Source organism: Mytilus galloprovincialis, chromosome 13 (genome assembly GCF_965363235.1).
Source record: "Mytilus galloprovincialis chromosome 13, xbMytGall1.hap1.1, whole genome shotgun sequence".
Taxonomy (NCBI): domain Eukaryota; kingdom Metazoa; phylum Mollusca; class Bivalvia; order Mytilida; family Mytilidae; genus Mytilus; species Mytilus galloprovincialis.
The window spans coordinates 350,974-374,053 of NC_134850.1; the positions used below are offsets into that span (position 1 = coordinate 350,974).

General features: G+C 34.5%; 3 protein-coding genes across 3 annotated transcripts; all 3 read right to left on the reverse strand.

Annotated features, from left to right (window-relative positions):
• Positions 1-419: 419 nt before the first annotated feature.
• Positions 420-3,237, reverse strand: LOC143057355 (uncharacterized). Its single transcript, XM_076230658.1, has 3 exons — positions 2,263-3,237; positions 1,144-1,209; positions 420-475 (listed from the first exon to the last, which is right to left on the reverse strand). The coding sequence occupies exons 1-3, from the start codon at positions 3,116-3,118 to the stop codon at positions 420-422; spliced, it is 978 nt and encodes a 325-aa protein (XP_076086773.1). The 5' UTR covers positions 3,119-3,237.
• Positions 3,238-7,216: 3,979 nt separating this feature from the next.
• Positions 7,217-11,113, reverse strand: LOC143056397 (uncharacterized). The gene is made up of 3 exons (XM_076229485.1): positions 10,132-11,113; positions 9,149-9,217; positions 7,217-7,585 (listed from the first exon to the last, which is right to left on the reverse strand). Exons 1-3 carry the CDS (start codon positions 11,009-11,011, stop codon positions 7,329-7,331), a joined length of 1,206 nt encoding a protein of 401 aa, XP_076085600.1. The 5' UTR covers positions 11,012-11,113; the 3' UTR covers positions 7,217-7,328.
• A 2,074-nt stretch (positions 11,114-13,187) lies between these two features.
• Positions 13,188-19,944, reverse strand: LOC143056831 (uncharacterized). Its single transcript, XM_076229997.1, has 4 exons — positions 19,803-19,944; positions 17,507-18,332; positions 15,236-15,298; positions 13,188-13,866 (listed from the first exon to the last, which is right to left on the reverse strand). Exons 1-4 carry the CDS (start codon positions 19,914-19,916, stop codon positions 13,457-13,459), a joined length of 1,413 nt encoding a protein of 470 aa, XP_076086112.1. The 5' UTR covers positions 19,917-19,944; the 3' UTR covers positions 13,188-13,456.
• Between the last annotated feature and the right edge of the window lie 3,136 nt (positions 19,945-23,080).

Consider the following 23,080-nt stretch of genomic DNA (forward strand, 5'->3'; position numbering starts at 1 on the left):
TAGGTTTACCAAATTTAACGCTATTTAGAAGTCTTCTAAATCATGATACAACATCTAAAATTTCACCTTTTTATTATTAATGGAAAAAATCATAAGTTACCAATTTTATAATAAAAGAAATAAAGTTTTCGTCGTGCCCAATGGATAATCTGAAAAGTCTGTATCTTTTACAGGTATCATTGGATTAAAATTTGATATCTAAGTCCATGCATTTGAATCTCTTTTCTCCCTTCTTCCTCCTTTTCTCTTCTCTTTCCTCTGGTTTCCGTTTCTGCCATTGTCTTGCTTCGCTCTCAGTGTGCTGCGACGTAGATATATTACCAGTATAAGAGCAACGATACCAAATATCAGACACACAAATGTCACACAGTAACAGATCAACTGGAATAAACCAATACAAGAGCCGCCGACTACTATTCCTATAAAATATAAATCAACTGGAATAAACCAATACAAGAGCCGCCGACTACTATTCCTATAAAATATAAATCAATAATACACATGTTAAGTCAAGTTCATTGGTGGACGTCATGACAAAGAAAGCGGTTTATTACGCCACGTGAATAAATTCCTATAGAACACAGACAAAATAGTTCTAATATAATTATAATATATGTTTAATTAAATATGTTTTAGAACATATTTTTACTGCAACTAATTGTATTCAGTCTCCAAATCGTTCCTGCAAATGTTCAATTTGGGTTCCGATTATCTACAGAATTAGGTGAACTCTATTTCTTACTATCATACCAGAACGTTGGCATGGTATCGTGTAACAAGTAACATGATTTGCAATTAATTTAAACAAAAGACATTCTCTGCCTATTAATTAACTAGTAAGGGATCTTTTGCTGAGTGTTCATGTCTCCCTGTGATTTACGATGACGAAAAATTAATACATACTCATGTTGGTTTTGTCAAGTGCACGTACAGTGTCGGATTAACGGCATGAATAAATAACTGTTTTCATTCTTTCCATTACAAAAAAAAAACAGAAATGAAACAAATAAATATAAAGTAAAATCATTCGTGTAATACAATAAATTTAGAGGCAAACAAGTTTCGTCTCCGTCACAAGTACAAAAAAGTTAAAAAATGTATATTAAAGATGAAAATGATATATAAAATAAAACGAAGTCTTACCCATTTCTCCATTGCATGCATCAGTTGAGGTTGCAAACGCCTGTGCCCAAACTGCTAAACTTTTATCTGGAAGTAGTAATCACACATCTTGATTATTTCATAACAATTGGTTTGTGTTGTTGTATTCTGAAGTACTGATATTCTGAAGTACTGATATTCTGAAGTACTGATTTTCCATGGAGTCTAGTATTTTTGTGATTTTACTTTTTACTACAGTTATTATGACCTTGTTTTCAATATTGATCTTGTGCACCGTAATTGATTGATTGATTGATTGTTGTTTGCCTAACGTCGACGGTTATACTCTTTGTTTGATAGATTTAAAAGACAAAGATTCCTTTGGATTCGTTATTCGAATATTTGAATGACATGACACACTCGTTAACTTACGCTATTCAACGGATTCGAGTGACATAATAATATCACATAATACTAACCTCATTTGACAGAATCAAACTATACGCTATGCACTTGATTACTTACACCTAGGCTAGAAATGACAGCTGTTTCATCAAAAGTGATGTTATTTGTAACAGTGTAATTATAATACAGAGTGATAACTTACATTGGTCAGCAGCCGGAGTGAAACAAACAGCTGCTCTATCAAAATGATGGTATTGGCTACAGTATAATCATAATATTCAGTGATATATATAACTTACTTGTTCAGTAGCCGGAATGGAACACACAGCTGCTCCATCAAAAGTGATGTTACTGCTACAGTGTAATCATAATACAAAGTGATAACTTGCATTGTTGAGCAGCTGAAATGGAACAGACAGCTGCTCTGTCAAAAGTGATGTTATTGGCTACAGTATAATCATAATACCAAGTAATAACTTACATTGTTCAGCAGCTAGAGTGGAACAGACAGCTGCTCTGTCAAAAGTGATGTTATTGGCTACAGTATAATCATAATACCAAGTGATAACTTACATTGTTCAGCAGCTGGAGTGGAACAGGCAGCTGCTCTGTCAAAAGTGATGTTATTGGCTACAGTATAATCATAATACCAAGTGATAACTTACTTGTTCAGCAGCCGGAGTGGAACACACAGCTGCTCTGTCAAAAGTGATGTTATTGGCTACAATATAATCATAATACAAAGTGATAACTTACATTGTTCAGCAGCTGGAGTTGAACAAACAGCTGCTCCGTCAAAAGTGATGTTATTGGCTACAGTGTAATCATAATACCAAGTGGTACTGGTATCTGTACAGTCCAAAGGAGCACCGTGTAAATTGATGTACAGTAACGCCAATGTTGTATCAAATATAGTACTCGGGAGTGTTGTGATCTGATTGTTAGCCAAAGACAGATACACAAGGGCTGTGTTACTGCTAAACCACGCTGCATCAACAGATGTCAAGCCTAGATTCTCCAAGTAAATGAATTTAATATTCGTTAGTGGATCAAAGAATGTCGAGGGAAATGTTCCTGGTGTTAGTACTACGTTCTTAATGCTCAATTCTCCTCTTGGACTTGCTGTTGTTGATATTGGTGTGATGTCGAGGCTTGTGAAGGTGCCAGCATCAATGGTTGAAAGTGTTCCGCCACTGATCGATACCTTGTTTGCCGTTCCCAGACTATTAAACATACTGGCAATCAAAGAAGTAGTACAATCTTTGATAAAAACCTCCTCAAAATACCCGAGATCACCGAACGTCCCTGTAGAAAACGTAAGTGATCCTGTACATAGGAACTGAAGGGTTGCCGGGTAATCAGAGTTAACACCACTAAATGCGCTGAAACCGCTAAATGTTCCCGCGGAAACTGTACCACTGGCGCTGTAGATGGTTAGCCTCTGTGGCTCAGAATCCGTGAATCCAGCGAAACTGATAGATCCACCGATACTTGTCATGTCGCACGTGTAATGAATGATAGAGCTATCAGAACTATCCCCTGTACATCCGGTAGGTGTTGCTGCATCACCATTGTAGATACAAAACATCAGAATGGTTAAAAAAAGTGCCATATTCCTGATTGTCTCTCTAATTTTCTTATTTTCTGTCCGCCATTTTTTTTCTCAAATAACAACGATCTTAATTCCTAATCTTTGATCCTATAAAACTGGTTAATATTATATAGACATATAACGGTTGTACTTTAATGTAGCATTTTACAATTAACAAAAATATATTTAATCTGGATTATTAAGAATATTTATTCTTTAATCGTGACAAAATAGTATTTGCTCTATTAAAGAATAAACCCTGGTATGCACTAAAGTATTGTTTTATTGTAAGCTGTTCAACATCTACGTAGTGGCAAATATTACATGCTTATTGAAACGGTACGATCTAAATACTTTGAAAGATCCATTGAAATCAAAAAGTAAACAAACAAAAATTAATGATAATTTATTATTGCTAAATATAACGAGTATTGCATCGTTAAAAAGAGAAGAAATAAATTTTGTAGAAACAAACGAAGAACAATGTTTGGGCCAAATAGAAAGCCGAAAAAGTTTACAAAACACCTAAAGATCGAACAAGAATATTGGACTACTTATATAAGACAATACCTCAGCTTGTTAACCTTGCACATGACAGTATCCTATCAACACATTACTCTGCCAATGGCAGTTCAAAGCTGGCTCTCCTCAAGAATATTCCGTAAGAGTAAATGCATCTGCAAATGACAGAAGCATAACACCATGATTGTAACCCAGCAAGGAATCTTGTTATTACAATGTGATATAAAATATGAAGACCCAAAAAAACATTGTCTACAAGCTCTGATCATTGTTTCCGGATCAAACGAATAATTTCACGATGCCATGTTTTTTGTCTTTGATTGTTTATGACGTTTTTCTAAATTATTAGCTTTCAGTAAATGCAACGACTCTGAGATCTGTACTTATTGTCTTTTGTTGTTGGGATGTACAAGTGTGATGCAATTAATTTATCTGTTTTATTTTACTAGGGTTTAACTTATTGTTACTTTTATTACGCTGAAACATTGTTATACGTACTCGTTATGTTTGAAAATTGAACAGTTGTATACTTTCGGTTTTGTTTTGTTTACATTGCTATGAAAATTTATAATATTTAGAATCAGGTTGTGATTAGCAAACCCGGAAATATTCCGATCGGTAGTTGTAAACATAAGAGCCGTCATCCAAAGGTTTAGCAATAGAGGTTTAGGAATGTATAAACACTCTTATGAATAAGACATATGGTATCGTCCAAATTAAATGGTATGGTCCAAAACCTTAGTATATAAGCTGATGCACTGTCAGAACAAGGGTCGCTTAGTGGATAGTAAAGACGTCTAGAAGAAGTATGAAGGTAATTATTTCATTTATAAAGGATTAAATAGATTCTGAATAAGAATCTATCTGCGTACCTGAGTAAGGTTGGAGGAGGATATATAAGTGGAATATACGCACTGGGTAATAGGTGCCTAGTGCCTAGGCGACTGTGTAGTTATAGTGCATAGGTAAATACGTGCACTGGTAAACCTTAAAACAGAGAGTGCACTGGTTAAGCAGTGCACAGGCAGAATAATCAAGATAGTGCACAGGATAGCAGTACATAGCTATAATATAGCAAAGGTTGGGATTGTGCACAAGTAAGCACTGGTTGTTGCTTCACACAAGGTCTGTTCGAACATCAACACGTCCCACAAATTGTTATTGTGTGTCAGAGGCCAAAGTTAACAAATTAAAGATAAATATATAAGAAACGGTGCAGCTTCCAATATCCAGGGATAAACTCTGGTACGATACCCAGAAGTCACTACACCGAGTACGTGACACAAGTACCTGTCCATGTCTTATCTGTGATTTGTTAGATATATTTCCATCTGACGATTTAAGCCTTTTTCAACTGATTTTTATAATTTGTTGTGATAAAACGAAAACAAAACAGATATATAGCAACAAATGTCAACCACTAAGTTATAACATTCAGAACTGAATAAGAGGTAATGTTAAACATGTTTTCTGGAGCCGATTTCTGCTCACAGTGTAACAGTACAACATTATAACAAATTATAAAGATCTGTTGAAAAAGGCTTAAATCGTCAGATTTCTTGCTGGGTTACAATTATGCGTACGCAGTCATGTGTCTTAGGCTTCTGTCCATTGCAGAGGCATTTACTCTATGGAACTTTCTTGAGCAGAGTCAGCTTTTGAAATGCTATTGGCTAGGGGTGAGCGGAAATCGGCACTAGAAAACTTGTTTAATATAACCTCTTATTGAACGTATAAAAAAAGAAGATGTGGTATGATTGCCAATGAGACAACTGTCCACAAGAGACCAAAATGACACAGATATTAACAACTATAGGTCACCGTACGGCCTTCAACAATGAGCAAAGCCCATACCGCATAACGTGTCTGTCGCCGTTCTGAAGCTTATAACTTGTGGTTGACGTATGTTTGCTATACATCCTTTGTTGTTTCTCGTTTTGTACATAAAACAGACCGGTGTTTTTAGTATGAATTCGAATTCGTACGAGTTATGATTTGCAGCCCTAAATTTTAAATAAATCTTTCGATTAACATTACAATTACACATTCTGCTTTGATTTGACATGAACCAGTCCTTCAGATAACTTGTACTGCTCATCCATCCTTACATCTCTCCCGGATTCCAGCGGCAATCGTTAACAAAGTTATATTTTGTTAACAATTGTTTAGTCATAATTCTTATCAATTTTACACCACTGGGTCGATGCCACTGCTGGTGGACGTTTCGTCCCCGAGGATATCACCAGCCCAGTAGTCAGCACTTCGGTGTTGACATGAATATCAATTATATGGTCATTTTTATAAATTTTCTGTTTACTAAACTTTGAATTTTTCGAAAATCTAAGGATTTTCTTACGCCCAGGAGTAGATTACCTTAGCCGTATTTAGCACAACTTTTTGAAATTTTGGGTCCTCAATGCTCTTCAACTTTGTATTTGTTTGGCTTTTTAACAGTTTTGATCTGAGCGTCACTGATGAGTCTTATGTAGACGAAACGCGCGTCTGGCGTATTAAATTATAATCCTGGTGCCTTTGATAACTATTCCAAGACGTCGTTTTTTCTTCTTTGCCTCAACTGAACTCATTGGCGTTTTATGTTAGGTTTTATTTTTGTCTGAGATGATTATATTTCGTAGATTTGTTTATTTAAGGGTTTCAAATACTACTTTCAGGCAGCTTATTATGGGGTCCAGTTTTTTTATGAAGGGAACCGGAGTGAGTGTGTGAGAAGACCGACGACCTTCGGCAGGAAAACTGTCAAATGAATTATGTGTACAGGTGGGAAAACCCTTACCCCAACCCTGAAAATAACATAGCATGTGAAGAAGCAGATGACAGTGAATGGTCAATCAGCAAATACTGCACCCCCCCCCCCCCCCCCACCTATTGAATATCAAATAACCCTCCTCACTCTCACTCCTAATATCAAATGGTCATAATCTAACATGGTTAGATGGCGTATTTTGCCTGCGTGGCACCAACAGTGTTCTTTATTCTTCCTTAATAAATCTGTTACATTTGAATTCGTTATAACGAGGGTAAATATATTTTTGCAGAACTTATATTCAGCATTCCTCTAAATTAATAAAACAAGATATATAGTACATATAATTTACACAACATTTAAACGACACATAAACCTAAAGACATCTATAAATGTATACATCTACAGAACATCGTGGCATTCAGTGTCATTTTTTTACATTTTATAAATCAAACAAATAGAAGGAAAGTGTTCATTGTAATAATTTATCTCTACCAAATGTTAATTTACATTTTCTTGTTCAAAGTTTCTGTACCTCGTCAGTGTATGTGTATGTTACAATCTTAGTGTTTTGTCCTTTAAAGAAACAATTAGTACTGCTGGTGGTCTGTTGACAAGGGTACTATTCTGGTTCCCTTTTCGAGAGGCAGTTTAAATGCCCCTCCTTTCATTCGACCCAGAACCCACCTTTATGTTAACAATTTCTCAGGATTAATATGTTCTCGTCTTGAATATATGCATGAACTTCTAGTATAATTCAATAAATGGAACAACCGCTTTTGTAGAAGTTTTTGTGTGTTTGTGATCATAAGTAGGGAGAGCATATTTAAAGACAATTTTCAAATATTTATTAACATTTAACTATCACAATCAATTGTGTATATTCAACGAGAATAATATTCTGTTTTTATAATGCTCTCCACATCCCTTACGAATGGGTCTCTGCTACCATCCCTTACGCATGGGCGGAGCCGTCGATGCAGGGGGTCTCTGACCACCCCCACCTCCATGTAGAAGAGCTTGTTGAACTTTCATCCATGCAATATTCCTCTTCTTCATAAGTCTTTCTCTGTCAGTAATTAGATCTCGTCTAACATGGCATACGATTGCTAAAGCTAAAGCGCCAATAATTAAGGTAAATAATAGTACTGCATACGCTATTATGTTGTATAGAATAAAACATTCGACTCCCCAACGGAAACCTACAATACACAATTAAGACCCATTGACATTAAATAAATTTTGTCGGAATGTGACATGAATACAATAATAGCAGTGACAAAGTGTGTTGGTGCAGGTCTATGCTCTTCTACATACAATATAAAAAAGAAGATGTGGTATGATTGCCTATGAGACAACTGTCCTCAAGAAACCAAAATGACACAGAAATGAACAACTATAGGTCACCGTACGGCCTTCATCAATAAGCAAAGCCTATACCGCATAGTCAGCTATAAAAGGCCCCGATATGACAATGTAAAACAATTCAAACGAGAAAACTAACGGCCTTATTTGTATAAATTGATTTTAGTCTTGTAGTTTTTGATTGATGATGAAATATCTCTCCTCGTTTTTTTTAAATTTTTTATTGTGTGTTGAGTATCTCATTGAGGTTATACTTTGCACTTCTTACATGTTTTATAATATGATTTATACGAAACAATGTTTGGCTATACTACTAATTTGACGGGGTTTATATATGTTGATTTGATAAAAATAAATGATCATGCCACTGTCTGTTTGTTTGTTTTTGTTGTATATTTTAGTAACAATCCTATTGTTTGGATTTTAGACTAATAAAATTCTTATTCTTATTCTTATTCTTACTTCGTACTATTCGTACTTGAATGAATGATTCTAATATGACGTGCTTCTTTCGCTTAGTGAACAAACCCATGCTCTAAATCCAATAAAATTTGTTTGCACATGCGTATATTATCTACTTCAGAAAAATCAATTTTATCAAATAATCATGCACTTAATATATTTCCTTAACTTTAAAACACTTTCAAACTATTAAATGGTGCACATGATGTTACTAATTCATTTATTATGACTGTAATGTGTTGCATTCCGAAATTGACATATGCATATTTGACCTAGATACGGCAACCGTTCATGCTGGCTGTTCTAACTCCCCCCTCAGAAAAATCACAGTGCCATCCGTTTACTTCTTTACAAACAAAAAAGGGAGGTTAATGGAAGAGCCTACACAAACGCTTTTACACTTATACTTATCGGACATAAAAATTACCTTAATTGTCCTATTCAGAATCGAAGTAATTTTAAGATCAGGGATTTTAAGAGTTATCTTAAGTTAGCATCCCGAATATAATGCACAGAGGTTCAATGTTTTAGCAATGCCCTACGTGTTAAAAGATTCGGGGATTTGAACTTTCACTTGTGCCCTCTGTGGAGCAAAGATGGGGGAGTCAAACTTTTACCTTTGTCTTCCGTGATACAGGGATTGGGGATTGAAACATTTACATTTGCCGGCCGTGATACAAGTACAAAAATATATAAAGGATTTAAATCTTTACTTTTGCCCTCTGTGATACAAGTACAAAAATGTATGAAGGGATTTAAATCTTTACTTTTGCCCTCAGTGAAACAGGGATCGGGAATTTCAACTTTTACTTTTGCCCTCGGTGATACAGGGATCAGTGATTACGACTTTTACCTTTGCACTCCGTGATACAGGGATCAGGGATTAAGACTTTTACCTTTGCCCATCGTTATAAGGGATCAGAGATTAAGACTTTTACCTTTGCCCTCTGAGATACAAGGATCAGGGATTTCACATTCTTTGATGTAGTATTCTTTTCCTGTCCTTTCTGTCAATAGAAAAAAATATACATCAACATATATATAGTGTTACATCTTTAGTCTTAGATGCATGATTTTTTTATTAGTTGTTAGTGGCATTGAACTAGATCTGTTCTTAGTGTCTTTTTGTTGTTGGGAAGTACAAGTACCCGGCCACGTCCACTTTTATTTGTAGTATTTGTATTTTTATCCATCTGATGAGTTTTTTAACTGATTTTTATAGTTCGTTCTTATGTTGTACTGTTACACCACTTTCCCAGGTTAGGGGAGGGTTTGGATCACGCTAACATGTTTAACCCCGAACATTCTGTATGTATGTGCATGTCCCAAGTTAGGAGCCTGTAATTCAGTGGTTGTCGTTTGTTTATGTGTTACATATTTGTTGTTCGTTCATTTTTTGTACATGAATTGGGCCGTTACTTTCTCGTTTGAATTGTTTTACATTGTCATTTCGGGGTCTTTTGTAGCTGACTATACGGTATGGGGTTTGCTCGAAGGCCACACGGTGACCTATGTATTTTTGTGTCATTTGGTCTCTTGTGGAGAGTTGTCTCATTTGCAATCATACCACATCTTCTAATTTATATATAATTACGTTGATTATTACAAATTATTCAATTCAAATTAATTAACATATTATTCAATTTAAATTAATTTACATAATACAGTTAAGTTGTTGTTGTTTGGTTTTTCTTTATCAAATAAAGAGAGAAATCTTGAGATAAATTAAATTATAAAAAATAGAGGTCAATTAGGTGTTTAAGTATCCAATACGACATACGAATATATGAACTAATACAACTTCGTTGAAAAAAAGCTCTATTCATAAAAGACAGAAAATATGATAGATCTTAATGTATATCACCCCCCCCCCCCCGCCACCGGTAAAAAAACCAAAACAAACCCCAAAAAATATATTTACTTTCATACAGCGCTGGTGTGGTACATGTATATCCGGTCTCTATCTCGTATCCGCTCGCATTCGCCGTATTGACGATCCAGATATTTTCACACGAACAATTCCATTCAGTTCCCATTAAGTTCACACTCAATAGTAGGTCAAGGCCATCAAAGATCGTGGAGGAAATCTTGGTAAATGCATTGTACTGTAGTGAAATCTTCTCTAGTAAAGTATTCTGAGAAAAATCATCTGCTCTTACGGCGGTTAGTCCGAGGTTGTCCAGTACTACACTGACTAAATTAGTCTGTGAGTACAATAGTCCTTGTGGTAAAGTTGTACTAGGTAATGTTACACCAATCATAGCTAGTTCACCTTTCGGATCTGGAACGGTGGTTAGCTTCTGTATATCGAGTCCGGTAAACGCGTCATTAGCCAGAGTGGTCAAGGAGCCACCGTACACCAAGAAGTAATTGAGTGAACCTATGGCTGAGAAAGCCGATGACGTAAACCCACTGCTGATAACACAGTTGATAATTGATAGTTCCTGGAGGTACGACATCCCGGTAAATGTTCCCGAGAATAAAAGTAGGGTGCCACCTGTAGAGCAGCGTATTTCTAGAGACGCGGGATAATCGGGATCAAGTGTTCCCATTCCAGAAAAACCGGAAAAAGTCGATGTTGGGTTACTAGCAGGTAATTGTCCATGTACATTATAAATCTTCATCCTTTGTGGGATCGGACTAGAGAAGGATGAATACGACAAAGGAAGAGAGACCGATGGATAATCACATTCGTATACCCCTCGGGCTGAACCATCGGTATCAACGTAAGTACATCCAGATTGTGCTGCGCAATTAACCATCACAGCGCCACACATCAATATTACTAATAAAATCAACATTTTAAATTGTTGTGATATCGTTACGGAATAATTTTACATTTGCACCTCCATTTTCCAAACTTAGCTGATGTCGGATCTATACTGTAAATATTGAACAATTTCTATTAAAAACATGTTAATCCTTTATTATCGCCTTAATCCCTTAATCCATAAGTGTAAGTAAGTTTTTCAATTATGGAAACAAGTAATTTTAAGTGTAATATTTATTATGTTTAGGACATTATATTAATGAAGATTACCTGAAATTTTATAGAGATATGTGCATCGAGCCTCCGGGTTGCACATCATTCTTTGATATTTTCCCCGTAAAAATCCATACATATGAACCATGATAATCAGTTTTTCCGAGAACACAGTTATCAGCCTTTAATGGTTGGTACAAATGTATATAGTTCCTTAAATGGAGGCAATTGGCACAATGGTAGTATTCAAGATGTGCTTCAGACTATCGTTTTAAAAAATAAAATGTTTAGATTTAGTTAGGCAACATTGAATCAATGATGGTCATTGACTTTGAAAAGTTATCGGAAATAATTATACCTGTTTTCTGTTTGATGATTACACAGCTTGGAGCTTTGTGAAGAGTATAATATACACACATATGGAACATCAGAGTTTTTTGAAGGTTTATAGACGGGGGACGAAAGGTGACGAGGTTAGCTAACTTGACGCTTCGTGTCAGACCAGCTAAAATTTCACCATGAACATTGAATTTAATGAAACTAATATATATAACATTTCACTGATAAATGATTCAGACAATTCTCCTTGCTCGTATTAACATGTAACCACTCACCCCATTTAGTTGTTCATGGGTCTACTAGTGACTACGCTTTGCGTTCCAAAATAGTTTTTTTTGTGATATCACCTCTTTCGTGTAAGAAATTCATCAAGACAAATTTAACAACTGCTTTTAGAACATGGAAGTATTTCGTTACCACAAATTACTTATAACCTTTAACAGATTTTTTCATAGAAAAACATTGGGGTTTGAAAGTTTTCATTACTATAAGAAATCGTTTCGCAATATAAATGTGTATAGTGATGTTGTTTATAAAGTCAGTAAATTTAGACTACGATCAGTGTAAACTTGTCAACCCTTTAAATAAGCTTATTTTAATACATTATCCCTTAACTACTGTGATCAGATCGTTAGATATTGTGTCTATTGGTAAACATATTGATTTCGTAATAAATAAATTAAAACAGTCATGATTACTAAATAGCATTGCTTTACAGTTATTACCATTAATTACACGTATCGCTACATATATATGTTGCCATCGCACAAAATCATGTTTTCTCTGACTGTTTATGACTTTTTTTCACTAAGTTCATTGAATGTATTCAAATTGATATTTTAGTCTTGGATACATATAAAAAAGAAGATGTGGTATGATTCCCAATGAGACAACTGTCCACAAGAGACCAAAATGACAAATACATAAACAACTATAGGTCACCATACAGCCTTCAACAATGAGCTCATACCGCATATTCAGCTATAAAAAGCCCCGATATGACAATGTAAAACAATTCAAACGAGAAAACTAACTGCCTTATTTATATAAAAAAAAATGAACGAAAAACAAATATGTAACACATAAACAAACGACAAACACTGAATTACATGTATTTTTTAGTTGTAATTTGCTTTGAAGATGTAACTGTGAGATTTCTCAAATCGGTAATTTGTGTTTAAATATTTTTGTAAGATGCTTTTTTTTTGTGTTCTGTGTCAAACTGATGAGTGAAACTTTTTTTAACTGATTTTTAAATGGGTGTCAAAAGAAAACACAATTGATTCCAATGAGAAAGCCGATTTTTTGTTGAAAAGTTAACTGTTTAATGAACATACCACTACATCATGTTAAAACATAATTCTGTATCTGTTATTATAATTCTGAATGAAACTTTCAAAATCCGGGTTTGGTTAACAGAAAAGAGAATAATGGGCTCCAAAATTTGTTGATGCCCCCCCCCTTTCATTACCCTGTTTAAACTTGTTTTTATTGCTTGAGGAACTCGGAGTAACCGGTGAAAACCACCGACCTACGACCGGAAAAATGTCAATCCTAGTCTATACGGAATAATGTGCAAAAATAAAAACGAGTAGAGAGAAAAAAGGGAGCTAGAATAATACAGCATCGAGACACTCAACGGTTACTGTATAAAATGCGTTTCTCGTTTATTTTATTTTCAATATAAACAAGAAGATGTGGTATTTATGCCGATGAGACAACTCTCTGTCCAAATCACATTGTATAAAAAGCAAGCTATAAATGGCGGTTTGCTTTATTTTTCGTGGTCTCATTTAAATCTTGTGATTTTATTTATCGTTTCACTTGATACGTTAATGTCTCCACTTGAAATATATCCGTGTACATGTGCATAATCATTGTCCGTTTGCCATTGACAATTCTAAATCCGTTTTTGATTTGTTACTCATTTCATTTGCGTGTAACTATTTCCCAAAGGAGCAATTTTGTCTGCTTTAATTTCTTTATTCAAATCATCTTTTTCCAGATCAGAATTGTTTGGAAGATCAAAATGCTTTATCTCGTTCGGGGATGAAAATCTCTTCCTCATCGCTTTCTTAATAGGAGGCAATTTAAATCCGTTTACTCCTGTCGAAGCTGGTGGAATCATATTGACCACACCTTTGTAAAGTGAGTCTTGTACTTTTATCCAAGCGTTCTTTTTCTTCTGCTCTAGTCGGAATTTTGGCATAGCAATATGAAGTCGGGTGTTAAGGTAAAGATAAATGGCCGTCAATGTCACGAGTAAACTACCACACGTAACAACATATCCAAACACTTGGAAAATCGTATGACATCGTGGGTCTGCATTTATACCTGAAAAAATAGATATTGAAAATTGTACATCAAAGATACCAGAGGGACATTGAAACTCATAGATCGAAGATAAAATGCCAAAAATACATGCAAACAAACAAACCGTTGTACACAAGAAACGACATAGAAAACTAAATACTAAGCAACACGAAACCCTGCAACAGCTGGGGTTATGCCAGGTGCTTCCGGAAGGGTAAGCAGATTCTGATCCACTTTTAGCATCCGTCATGTTGCTCATGTTATTACAAACCCGGTATATTGTATATTTAGGTAGGTCACATGTGTGTAAAGGGAACGGGAGCGTCTGGCGTATATACTAAATTTAGTCCTGGTATCTATGATGAGTTTATTTATAGTTACGACATTTATAAGAAGCATATGCGATATCATCTGAGAAAAGGATATTCCATAACGGTAAACCAACTCATCATGGCGTCCGTAAAATTTACGAAGGGATGATTTCAAGCAAAATTGGGAGACACATACTCCGTTTGCTGGCGCTGCTTAAATGTTGGACAGTCGTTATCCATTCGTTTGATGGGTTTGAGTTTTTGATTAGGGACTTTCCGTTTTGAATTTTCCTCGGAGGTTCAGTAGTTTTGTGATTAATTATTTAGTGATAGCACATCATCTGTATAGCGGAAAGTAAAGTTAAAGGATATTGCTCATTTCTTTTTTTCTTCCTATGGAACAAGACGACAAGAAGAGGGTCATATTTGGTTCCTATGGGAATGTCGATATTTTGTTACAAAAAGCACTTCCTCCAAACGAAACAAATATGTTAATCTAGAAATCAAGTATCTTGATAATATCAGTGTCAGAGAACTTTTTGTTTGAATTAGAGTGATTTTTTATAAAGAAGGATTTATCGACAAGATACATCAGTTGTATCTAAATTGGCCATTTTATCAAACAATGCAATACCAACTCTTTGTGTTTAAGCTTGGAATGGGGAATACATGTGTACAGTGTGGAATGGGGAATACATGTGTACAGTGTGGAATGGGGAATACATGTGTACAGTGTGGAATGGGGAATACATGTGTACAGTGTGGAATGGGGAATACATGTGTACAGTGCAGAAAGTCAAATGTTTTAACACGCGTGTTCTATAAAGTTTGGCACAACAAACTACGTATAAAAAAGTAACATCTTGTAAACACTATGATATGTTGGGTTTAATGCTCTTACGATATCAAGATTCCAGATCGGCGTGGCCACTGGCATTTATTTGTGAACACTGAATTCGGTAACATATTAGTAACATGCATTCTCAACATTTCATTGAAGAACAAACGTTCTAACAATATCTACCAAAATTATTTAGTGTTTGAATCAAAAACATTCCATATATTTAGATTATACTGACCTGGGATGTTCCCACAAGGATCATAAGGACAGTTTTCATCTTGGAATATTGTCGCTCTTTGTACTGTAATGATATAAATAATTTATTTCAATTTTTACTGTCATTAAACATGTACAATGTTTGAGGCAATTCAACACTTAGCCTTGGCTTTCTTGTATATCAATTTAAAAAAAAAAACTAATCTTAAACTTGGTACATGTGGGGTGAATATCAATATTAAAACTGTAAAAATTGTTCGATAAAACTTCGTTTTCTTCTTATACAGGTGCCGAAACACTATCCAACAAAGAGAAAGGAAATAATTTTGAGGTTCATAGTTCGCCGGAAGAAGTGAAAAACTGTAGTATTTCCAAACAATCAAAGCAGGTATTTAGTCCAGATACATGTTAGCATTAAACAACAACTAGAGGCTCTAAAGAGCCTGTGTCGCTCACCTTGGTCTATGTGCATATTAAACAAAGGACACAAATGGATTCATGACAAAATTGTATTTTGGTGATGGTGATGTGTTTGAAGTTCTTACTTTACTGAACGGTTTTGCTTCTTACAATTATATCTATAATGAACTTTGCCCATTAGTAACAGAGAACTATATTTGGTAAAAATTTACATATATTTACCAAATTAATGAAAATTGTTAAAAATTGACTATAAAGGGCAATAACTCCTTAAGGGGTCAATTGACCATTTAGGTCATGTTGACTTATTTGTAGATCTTACTTTGCTGAACATTATTGCTGTTTACAGTTTATCGCTATCTATAATAGTATTCAAGATAACCAAAAACGGCAAAATTTCTTTAAAAATTACCAATTGGAGGGCAGCAACCCAACAACCAGTTGTCCAATTCATCTGAAAAATTCAGGGCAGATAGATATTGACTTGATTAACAATTTAACTTCTTGTCAGATTTGCTCTAGATGCTTTGAATTCATAGTTATAAGCCAAAAACTGCATTTTACCCCTATGTTCTATTTTTAGCCGTGGCGGCCATCTTGGTTGAATGGCCAGGTCATCGGACACATTTTTCAAACTAGATACCCCAAAGATGATTGTGGCCTAGTAGTTTCAGTGGAGATTTTGTAAAAGATTACTTAGATTTATGAAAAATGGTTAAAGATTGACTATAAAGGGCAATAACTCCTAAAGGGGTCAACTGACCATTTTGGTCATGTTGACTTATTTGTAGATCTTACTTTGCTGAACATTATTGCTGTTTACAATTTATCTCTATCTATAATAATATTCAAGATAATAGTTTGGATTAATTTGGCCCAGTAGTTTCAGAGGAGAAGATTTTTGTAAAAGATTAATTTAATTTATGAAAAATGGTTAAAATTGACTATAAAGGGCAATAACTCCTAAACGGGTCAACTGACCATTTTGGTCATGTTGACTTATTTGTAGATCTTACTTTGCTGAACATTATTGCTGTTTACAGTTTATCTCTATCTATAATAATATTCAAGATAATAACCAAAAACAGCAAAATTTCCTCAAAATTACCAATTCAGGGGCAGCAACCCAACAACCGATTGACCGATTCATCTGAAAATTTCAGGGCAGATAGATCTTGACCTGATAAACATTTTTACCCCATGTCAGATTTGCTCTAAATGCTTTGGTTTTTGAGTTATAAGCCAAAAACTGCATTTTACCCCTATGTTCTATTTTTAGCCGTGGCGGCCATCTTGGTTGGTTGACCGGGTCACGCCACACATTTTTTAAACTAGATACCCCAATGATGATTGTGGCCAAGTTTGGTTTGATTTGGCCCAGTAGTTTCAGAGGAGAAGATTTTTGTAAAAGTTAACGACGACGGACGCAGGACGACGACGGACGACGGACGCAGGACGACAGACGCCGGACGCAAAGTGATGGGAAAAGCTCACTTGGCCCTTCGGGCCAGGTGAGCTAAAAAAGTATTACAAATAGTATCAACAGGTCAAATTAACATAAAAGTACGATTTGAGAGTACTCGCAGTTACTGACAGCTGGTTAAAAAGGAAAAAAACACAATTAATAATATAAAAAAAACATGCGTCAGAGACTAATATCAACTAAAACACATATCAAGGATCTAGTATTTTAACATTATGGACAGTCAAAGAAGACATGACTTGTGCAATGCCAAGAAACAAATGTATCACCAGGCAGTAGGATAGTCTGGAATTTACCTCTTTATAGAAAGAAAATGAACGTGTGTGTGTCTTAAAACATCCCGTTTGAAAAGAATACAAAAGATGACCCGCTAGTGGAGTATGTACTTACAATTATATGACGAAGGCTCGCCACAGACAACTGCTCCAACTAAACTGATGTTGTGTTCAACTGAATAATCAAGAAACCAAACATTAGAACAACTACAATTCAAGGGGACATCACTCAAGTCTAGAAACATCAGCGCATCTAATCCAGAAAATATGTTATTTGGAAGCTCTTGAAAATTGTTTCCTGCAATACTTAAGTTACGGACTAATGTATTTTGGGAGAACATATTGGCTTCTATAGAATCCAGGCCAGTGTTTTTCAGCATGATTGTTGTTACCGTTGTCAAAGGATTTAGAAAACCAGATGCGAGCTCTCCAGTATTGATGGGAGAGTTATAGATTATGAATGTCCCTAGTGGAGTAGGTGAACTAGACCTTGCAACATTTAATCCATTCAGACTGTTGGTGTTCGTAGCTCCAATAGAACCTCCTTCAATCTTGAAATAATTCAACGTTCCGAAATCGGAGAAAACGCTATCAGGCAAGTCGGATATAACACAATTTGTCATATAGAATTCCTGGATGTAATCCATACCCGCAAACGTTCCGGCACTTATATCCAATGTTCCGCCATTAACACATTCGATTTCTAGTAACGTAGGATAGTCAGTATCGACTGTTCCTGTATTGAATGAACTGAATCCAGAAAACGAGGGAGAACTTAACGATCCTGATACGTTATAGATCCGGATTCTTTGTGGATCGGGAGAGGAAAAATCTGTCATTACAAGGGGAAACGATACAGAATTAAACTCGCAATCAAAACGACCAATCAAACTGGCTGTGTCGTCCAAAGCACACCCTGTTGGAGCTCCACTAAGTGCAAACTGGAATAAGTTGAAAATATAAAAAATCAAACAGAAAAAAATCCTGAAAAACTTTTTTGAACACATCATAGAAAAAGTTTCAAAAACAGTTTTAACAAATATTAAATGAAATTGTCTTGTTCAAACTAAACATTAAATTTTAAAACTGTCAGGCGGTTTGGAATATTTTCAATAAAACGTCATAGTTCGTGAAAGTTGATATTAAGACTTTATCTTATGCTAGATATATTTCTATACTATTAAAATATTTTTAAAGCAGATCAAAACTTCTTTCATCTATAACAAACAAAACATTATAATTAAAATATTATACACGTAAACATTGATAAATAACTGATAGTCCATCCATAGTTTTTTTTATAATTTGTTGCTCGTTTTTAATCTTAAAAAGTAATATTTTTTATTATCATCTACATGAAGATGACGTACTGCATGGTCTTACAATCAAGTGGAATTTTGCTCCATGTCGAATGCCTTACTGTAACTCTTAGAGGGATACTTTTTTATATTTTTCTGTAATTCCATTTTTTAATGGATGTATAGTTAAAATTTTTGTTAAGGGGCCAGCTGAAGCCTGCCGCCGGGTGTGGGCTTTTTCGCTGTGTTGGTAACCAATTGGTTACCTTCGGCTGTTTTCTGATCTGTAGTCTGGCTTTTGTCTCATTGACACATTCCTTATTTCCATTCTCAATTTTATTGTCACTTGACAAATAACCAGTGACAAATATTTCATTTGTATTCAGGACGATCTTCAGTCTATATCCGAATATATTTTTTATATATCTATGAAATAATCTGTGTAATTTTTGTGTCTGGCAAAATATCTTTTATTAAATGTTGTGTTATAGTATAAGTAGTACACGATAAGGGAAAAAACTCTTGTCTGCTTATATTTGCTGTACGTGTTACCCGATTTCGGGTTAAGCGGGTTAGATACTTGCATGTAAATAGGTTAACACCTATATTGGAATAGGTAGTATTAACGGGCCGTATTAACATTGATATAACCTCTTCATAGGACAAAGAGTGACAAATTGAATCGGCAATTCACACTCAAGAAAATATTCTAGTGCACTAGAAATGGTAAAATAAATGAAATAAAAAATGTTTATAACTATGGTTTAGTAAAGGAACTTTTTTTTTCTATATTTGAATTCTTCGATAAGTTGTTCTATAAATATGGTTTTTTTTTAGAATACACAATCTACCGAATAATAAACATGCGAATGTTTATATAGTGTCACGATCTTTGAATTAAATTTATATATTAAGATTAAGTAACTAATTAAATATTATGGCCAAAAGATTAAGTTTCATATTGGGTCAATACAGAATTAAATGATCAAGGGGCTTTAACTTTATGAAAATTTAGGCCATGCTATAAAGTAGAAGCTTAATTTATTATAGAATACAGTTAATCTGAATTATATAACCTATAAACATACATATTTCATATTATTATCTGCTCACCTGGATCTTAGGGCTAGTGCAACCTTTCGAGATCAATTTGTGTCCGTCGTGCATGGTTGTCCGTTTACTTTGATAAAAACTTTCTACATTTGTAATATGAAACAACTGCCACATTCAACCTTGGGATAATAAGAGTTAAAAAATATGTCCGATGAATAAACCGTCCAACCTACATGGCCAATCAGATTAAACATATACCTTTTATTAATAGTAAAATGCTAAATAATATTTAAAATGTATGTTGAAAACCGTTATAGAAATGGAAATCTGACTGGGCGAAAGTTTTCGATATGTCGTCAAGATCTACATCCTGAATATTTCTAAAAAAAAACAACCAAAAATACCAGACAACTTCTAACAGGATTGATTGTCCTTAAATACTTACAACTTAGGAGATAACTGTATTGTATTTTAAGCTCCGACGGCATCATTTGGGGGATTTGATGGTCGCAAATTAAGTTTACTGGCGACGCATTAGCGGAGACAGTAAACACCATTTGCGACCATCAAATCCCCAATTGATGCCGTCGGAGCTTAAAATACGATATTGTTATCTCCATTCTAATGAAACTGACAGAAAACAACGTTAAAACATGTATTTAAAATCTGTCATATGCCATCTGCGCTTGCGCGTACGTCCCATGGCACGCCATGTAAATAAATGACGTTATCCAATCAAAATAAACGTTACAAACGTTGTTGCATGCATTAGAATGTACAATAATTGTTTTGTTTTTAGCTAAATATTATCTTGAAAACTATAATAATATATAGAGAGAAACTTTAGGTCAAATATGACCAGCATTGCATGACGAAATTTAGGGTCAAATATGACCAGCATTGACTGATGATGTTTCAAATTATTTCTTTTTTGTCTGCATTTTTGTTCCAAATTTAGCATGTGTAGTAGAAATTGTATCTACAAAACCAATCTATCAGAAATTGTTTTTTTCAATCTCTGTTAAATTACATTGTATCATCAAATTCATTACCATGCAGAAAAGTTTGAGGTACATGCGCATGCTCGAGAGTTATGGTAGTGTTTTTTTTTTGCTCCTGCAAAAAAATGAAAATATGATACTGTAAACTTTATCTTTGAATTGGAGGATTCTGTTTTAGTCTTCTTGGAACTCAATATGACATTCTAGTGATGAGTGATATCTAAAAAATGATATAAACAGTTGGAATTCAGTGTATTTGACACTTATATTTCTTTCATGTGAGTTCTATTCAGTTTAAAAACACATTGTACCAACTCAATATAATCACGGATACTCAAATATAAACGGCATCTGAAGGAAAAGCGTGAAACCCAAAAAATCCATATGAACGAAGATCTAACAAAAGCTCGCAATAATATTGCTTATAAAGCCAGGCAAATCAAAATCAAAGATACGTGGTCAGTCGACGGAAAAATCCTAGTCAAAGACAATCAAGATCAAGTACACGTTGTCAATACTATGACCGCATTTATGGAGTTCTGCTCTCTTTACTGCTATCCAGGGACTATGGACTTTCTTGGGAGACTTGAGCTCCAGGCTAGAGATAGGCGGCTTGAAATAGAATCTCGACAAGCTCCAAAAGACAAACTTATAACATATGCCGAATCTGAAGCCGCAAAAAAAATCCGGCGCCAATGGCCAATCTTAACTCATGTGTTCTTTATGATTTATATTTGTATCTTATATACTAGTTAACTTTTACATGTTTACTTTTAAAAGTCATAGTCTCAGTATTAATACCATGCGGGTGTACGTTAACTATGTCCTTCTTACTACTATTACGGTCTCTTATCTCATCAGTTATTAATTATACAAAGTCCCATCTCTTGTACAGCGATTATTTAATATGTCTATCTCAAAAATTTTCAATTCCATCATGATAAACATCTTTTTTTATACACCATATTGCCACGTTGTTGTAAGGTGATATACGCGTATAATAGAACCTTCATACTGTTATTCGCAACTACGTTGAACCGTACAACTACAACAACAGTTTTATTTGGTATATCTATACAACATGATTAAGAAGTGTATATATACAACCTGGATATTGTTTTTCGTTTTTAGTTCAGACTAATTTCATGTTTTGCTGATCTCGCATAAATTTGCGTAGTGTAAAAATTACTTATGGTAATTGTCCAGTCTTATTACAGATATAAATACCTAGAACACAGCATGTATTAGTACTAATTGATCTTTTGATGTAAACCCTTACATGTTGTTTTTTTATGTACATATTTCTACATGTATTTAGACTATTGACAGTCTTGTTTCAGAATTTCGCAAAAACAACGGTAAACTGACTAAATATAGTGATGTCAAATCTGTCAAATAGTCTGCAATTGACTTTTTGCCTATTTTGTTTCTGTTGTTTATGTATTTGTTTATTTTTACATGCTACACAATTGTTGTACATAATACATCTAATTTGTCCTGTTAATTACACGGGAATACTTACCTTGATCGCTGATTTGTCACGTGACAAACTTTAACGTATTGATGTTCACAACACAAACTCATAGTAAAATTAATTACTCATGCGTGAAAATGGTAAAACTATAACGGTTGTTTTACATGATGTTAAATTCCATGGTAAGGACATTTTCATGGCTAATTTCAAGCTTCTAAAACAACTTTTAAAAAAAAGATGTAAATTGTATGGACAGATCTTGTCAATTCAGCGATCAAATAATCACTTAGGTAATCAAAACAAAATCGAGATGATTTGACACGGCTGGTATTAACAGTTGTACTGAATTACTACGTATATATAAAGTTGTATCATTCACCAATCATTTATACAATGTCATGTGTATAATCAATCCTCCAAACTACTTGTTACATCCATGTACATGTGCATACTTTTTCTTATGCTTCATGCATACAACATACTGTTATCCAATTTTTGTTCTCACAATTTTCTCATATTTTTTACTTACACTTTTTTCACAGAACAGATGAAATGCTATGGGTTATTTAACTTTGTATACGGCCGCTCTCAGTTTGACCAATTTCAGCCAGATGTAACATAACTCATGGGGGTAGGAATCGAGTTATATCGTATGAGAGTTGGCCAATACTCACCAGGCAAAAACATCAAACATAGACTAAATTATATTGATTTTATCTGTATCAACTTATTTCTCGCTTGTAAAAGTGTCTCGCAAGCACTGGTGTTATCAATTTTAATCTTCACGTTGACGCATCAACTAGGCGTGTGCCTTAAACCTTTAGAGATGAAACATGTAGACTCAAATGTACAAAAAATAACAA

Bases quoted from the DNA above. Each gene is read 5' to 3' on its own strand.
- LOC143057355 (XM_076230658.1), bottom strand. From the start codon at position 3,118: ATGGCACTTTTTTTAACCATTCTGATGTTTTGTATCTACAATGGTGAT. The intron at 1,210-2,262 runs GTAAGTTATCAC...TACTACTTCCAG, and splicing joins AACTCCAGCTGCTGAACAAT to ATAAAAGTTTAGCAGTTTGG. The intron at 476-1,143 runs GTAAGACTTCGT...TATATTTTATAG, and splicing joins TGCATGCAATGGAGAAATGG to GAATAGTAGTCGGCGGCTCT.
- LOC143056397 (XM_076229485.1), bottom strand. From the start codon at position 11,011: ATGTTGATTTTATTAGTAATATTGATGTGTGGCGCTGTGATGGTTAAT. The intron at 9,218-10,131 runs GTAAATATATTT...TTCTATTGACAG, and splicing joins CACACCAGCGCTGTATGAAA to AAAGGACAGGAAAAGAATAC. The intron at 7,586-9,148 runs GTAAAAGTCTTA...TGTGTATTGTAG, and splicing joins TTGTATCTCAGAGGGCAAAG to GTTTCCGTTGGGGAGTCGAA.
- LOC143056831 (XM_076229997.1), bottom strand. From the start codon at position 19,916: ATGTGGCAGTTGTTTCATATTACAAATGTAGAAAGTTTTTATCAAAGT. The intron at 18,333-19,802 runs GTGAGCAGATAA...AACTTATTCCAG, and splicing joins GCACTAGCCCTAAGATCCAG to TTTGCACTTAGTGGAGCTCC. The intron at 13,867-15,235 runs GTCAGTATAATC...CTATTTTTTCAG, and splicing joins TCCTTGTGGGAACATCCCAG to GTATAAATGCAGACCCACGA.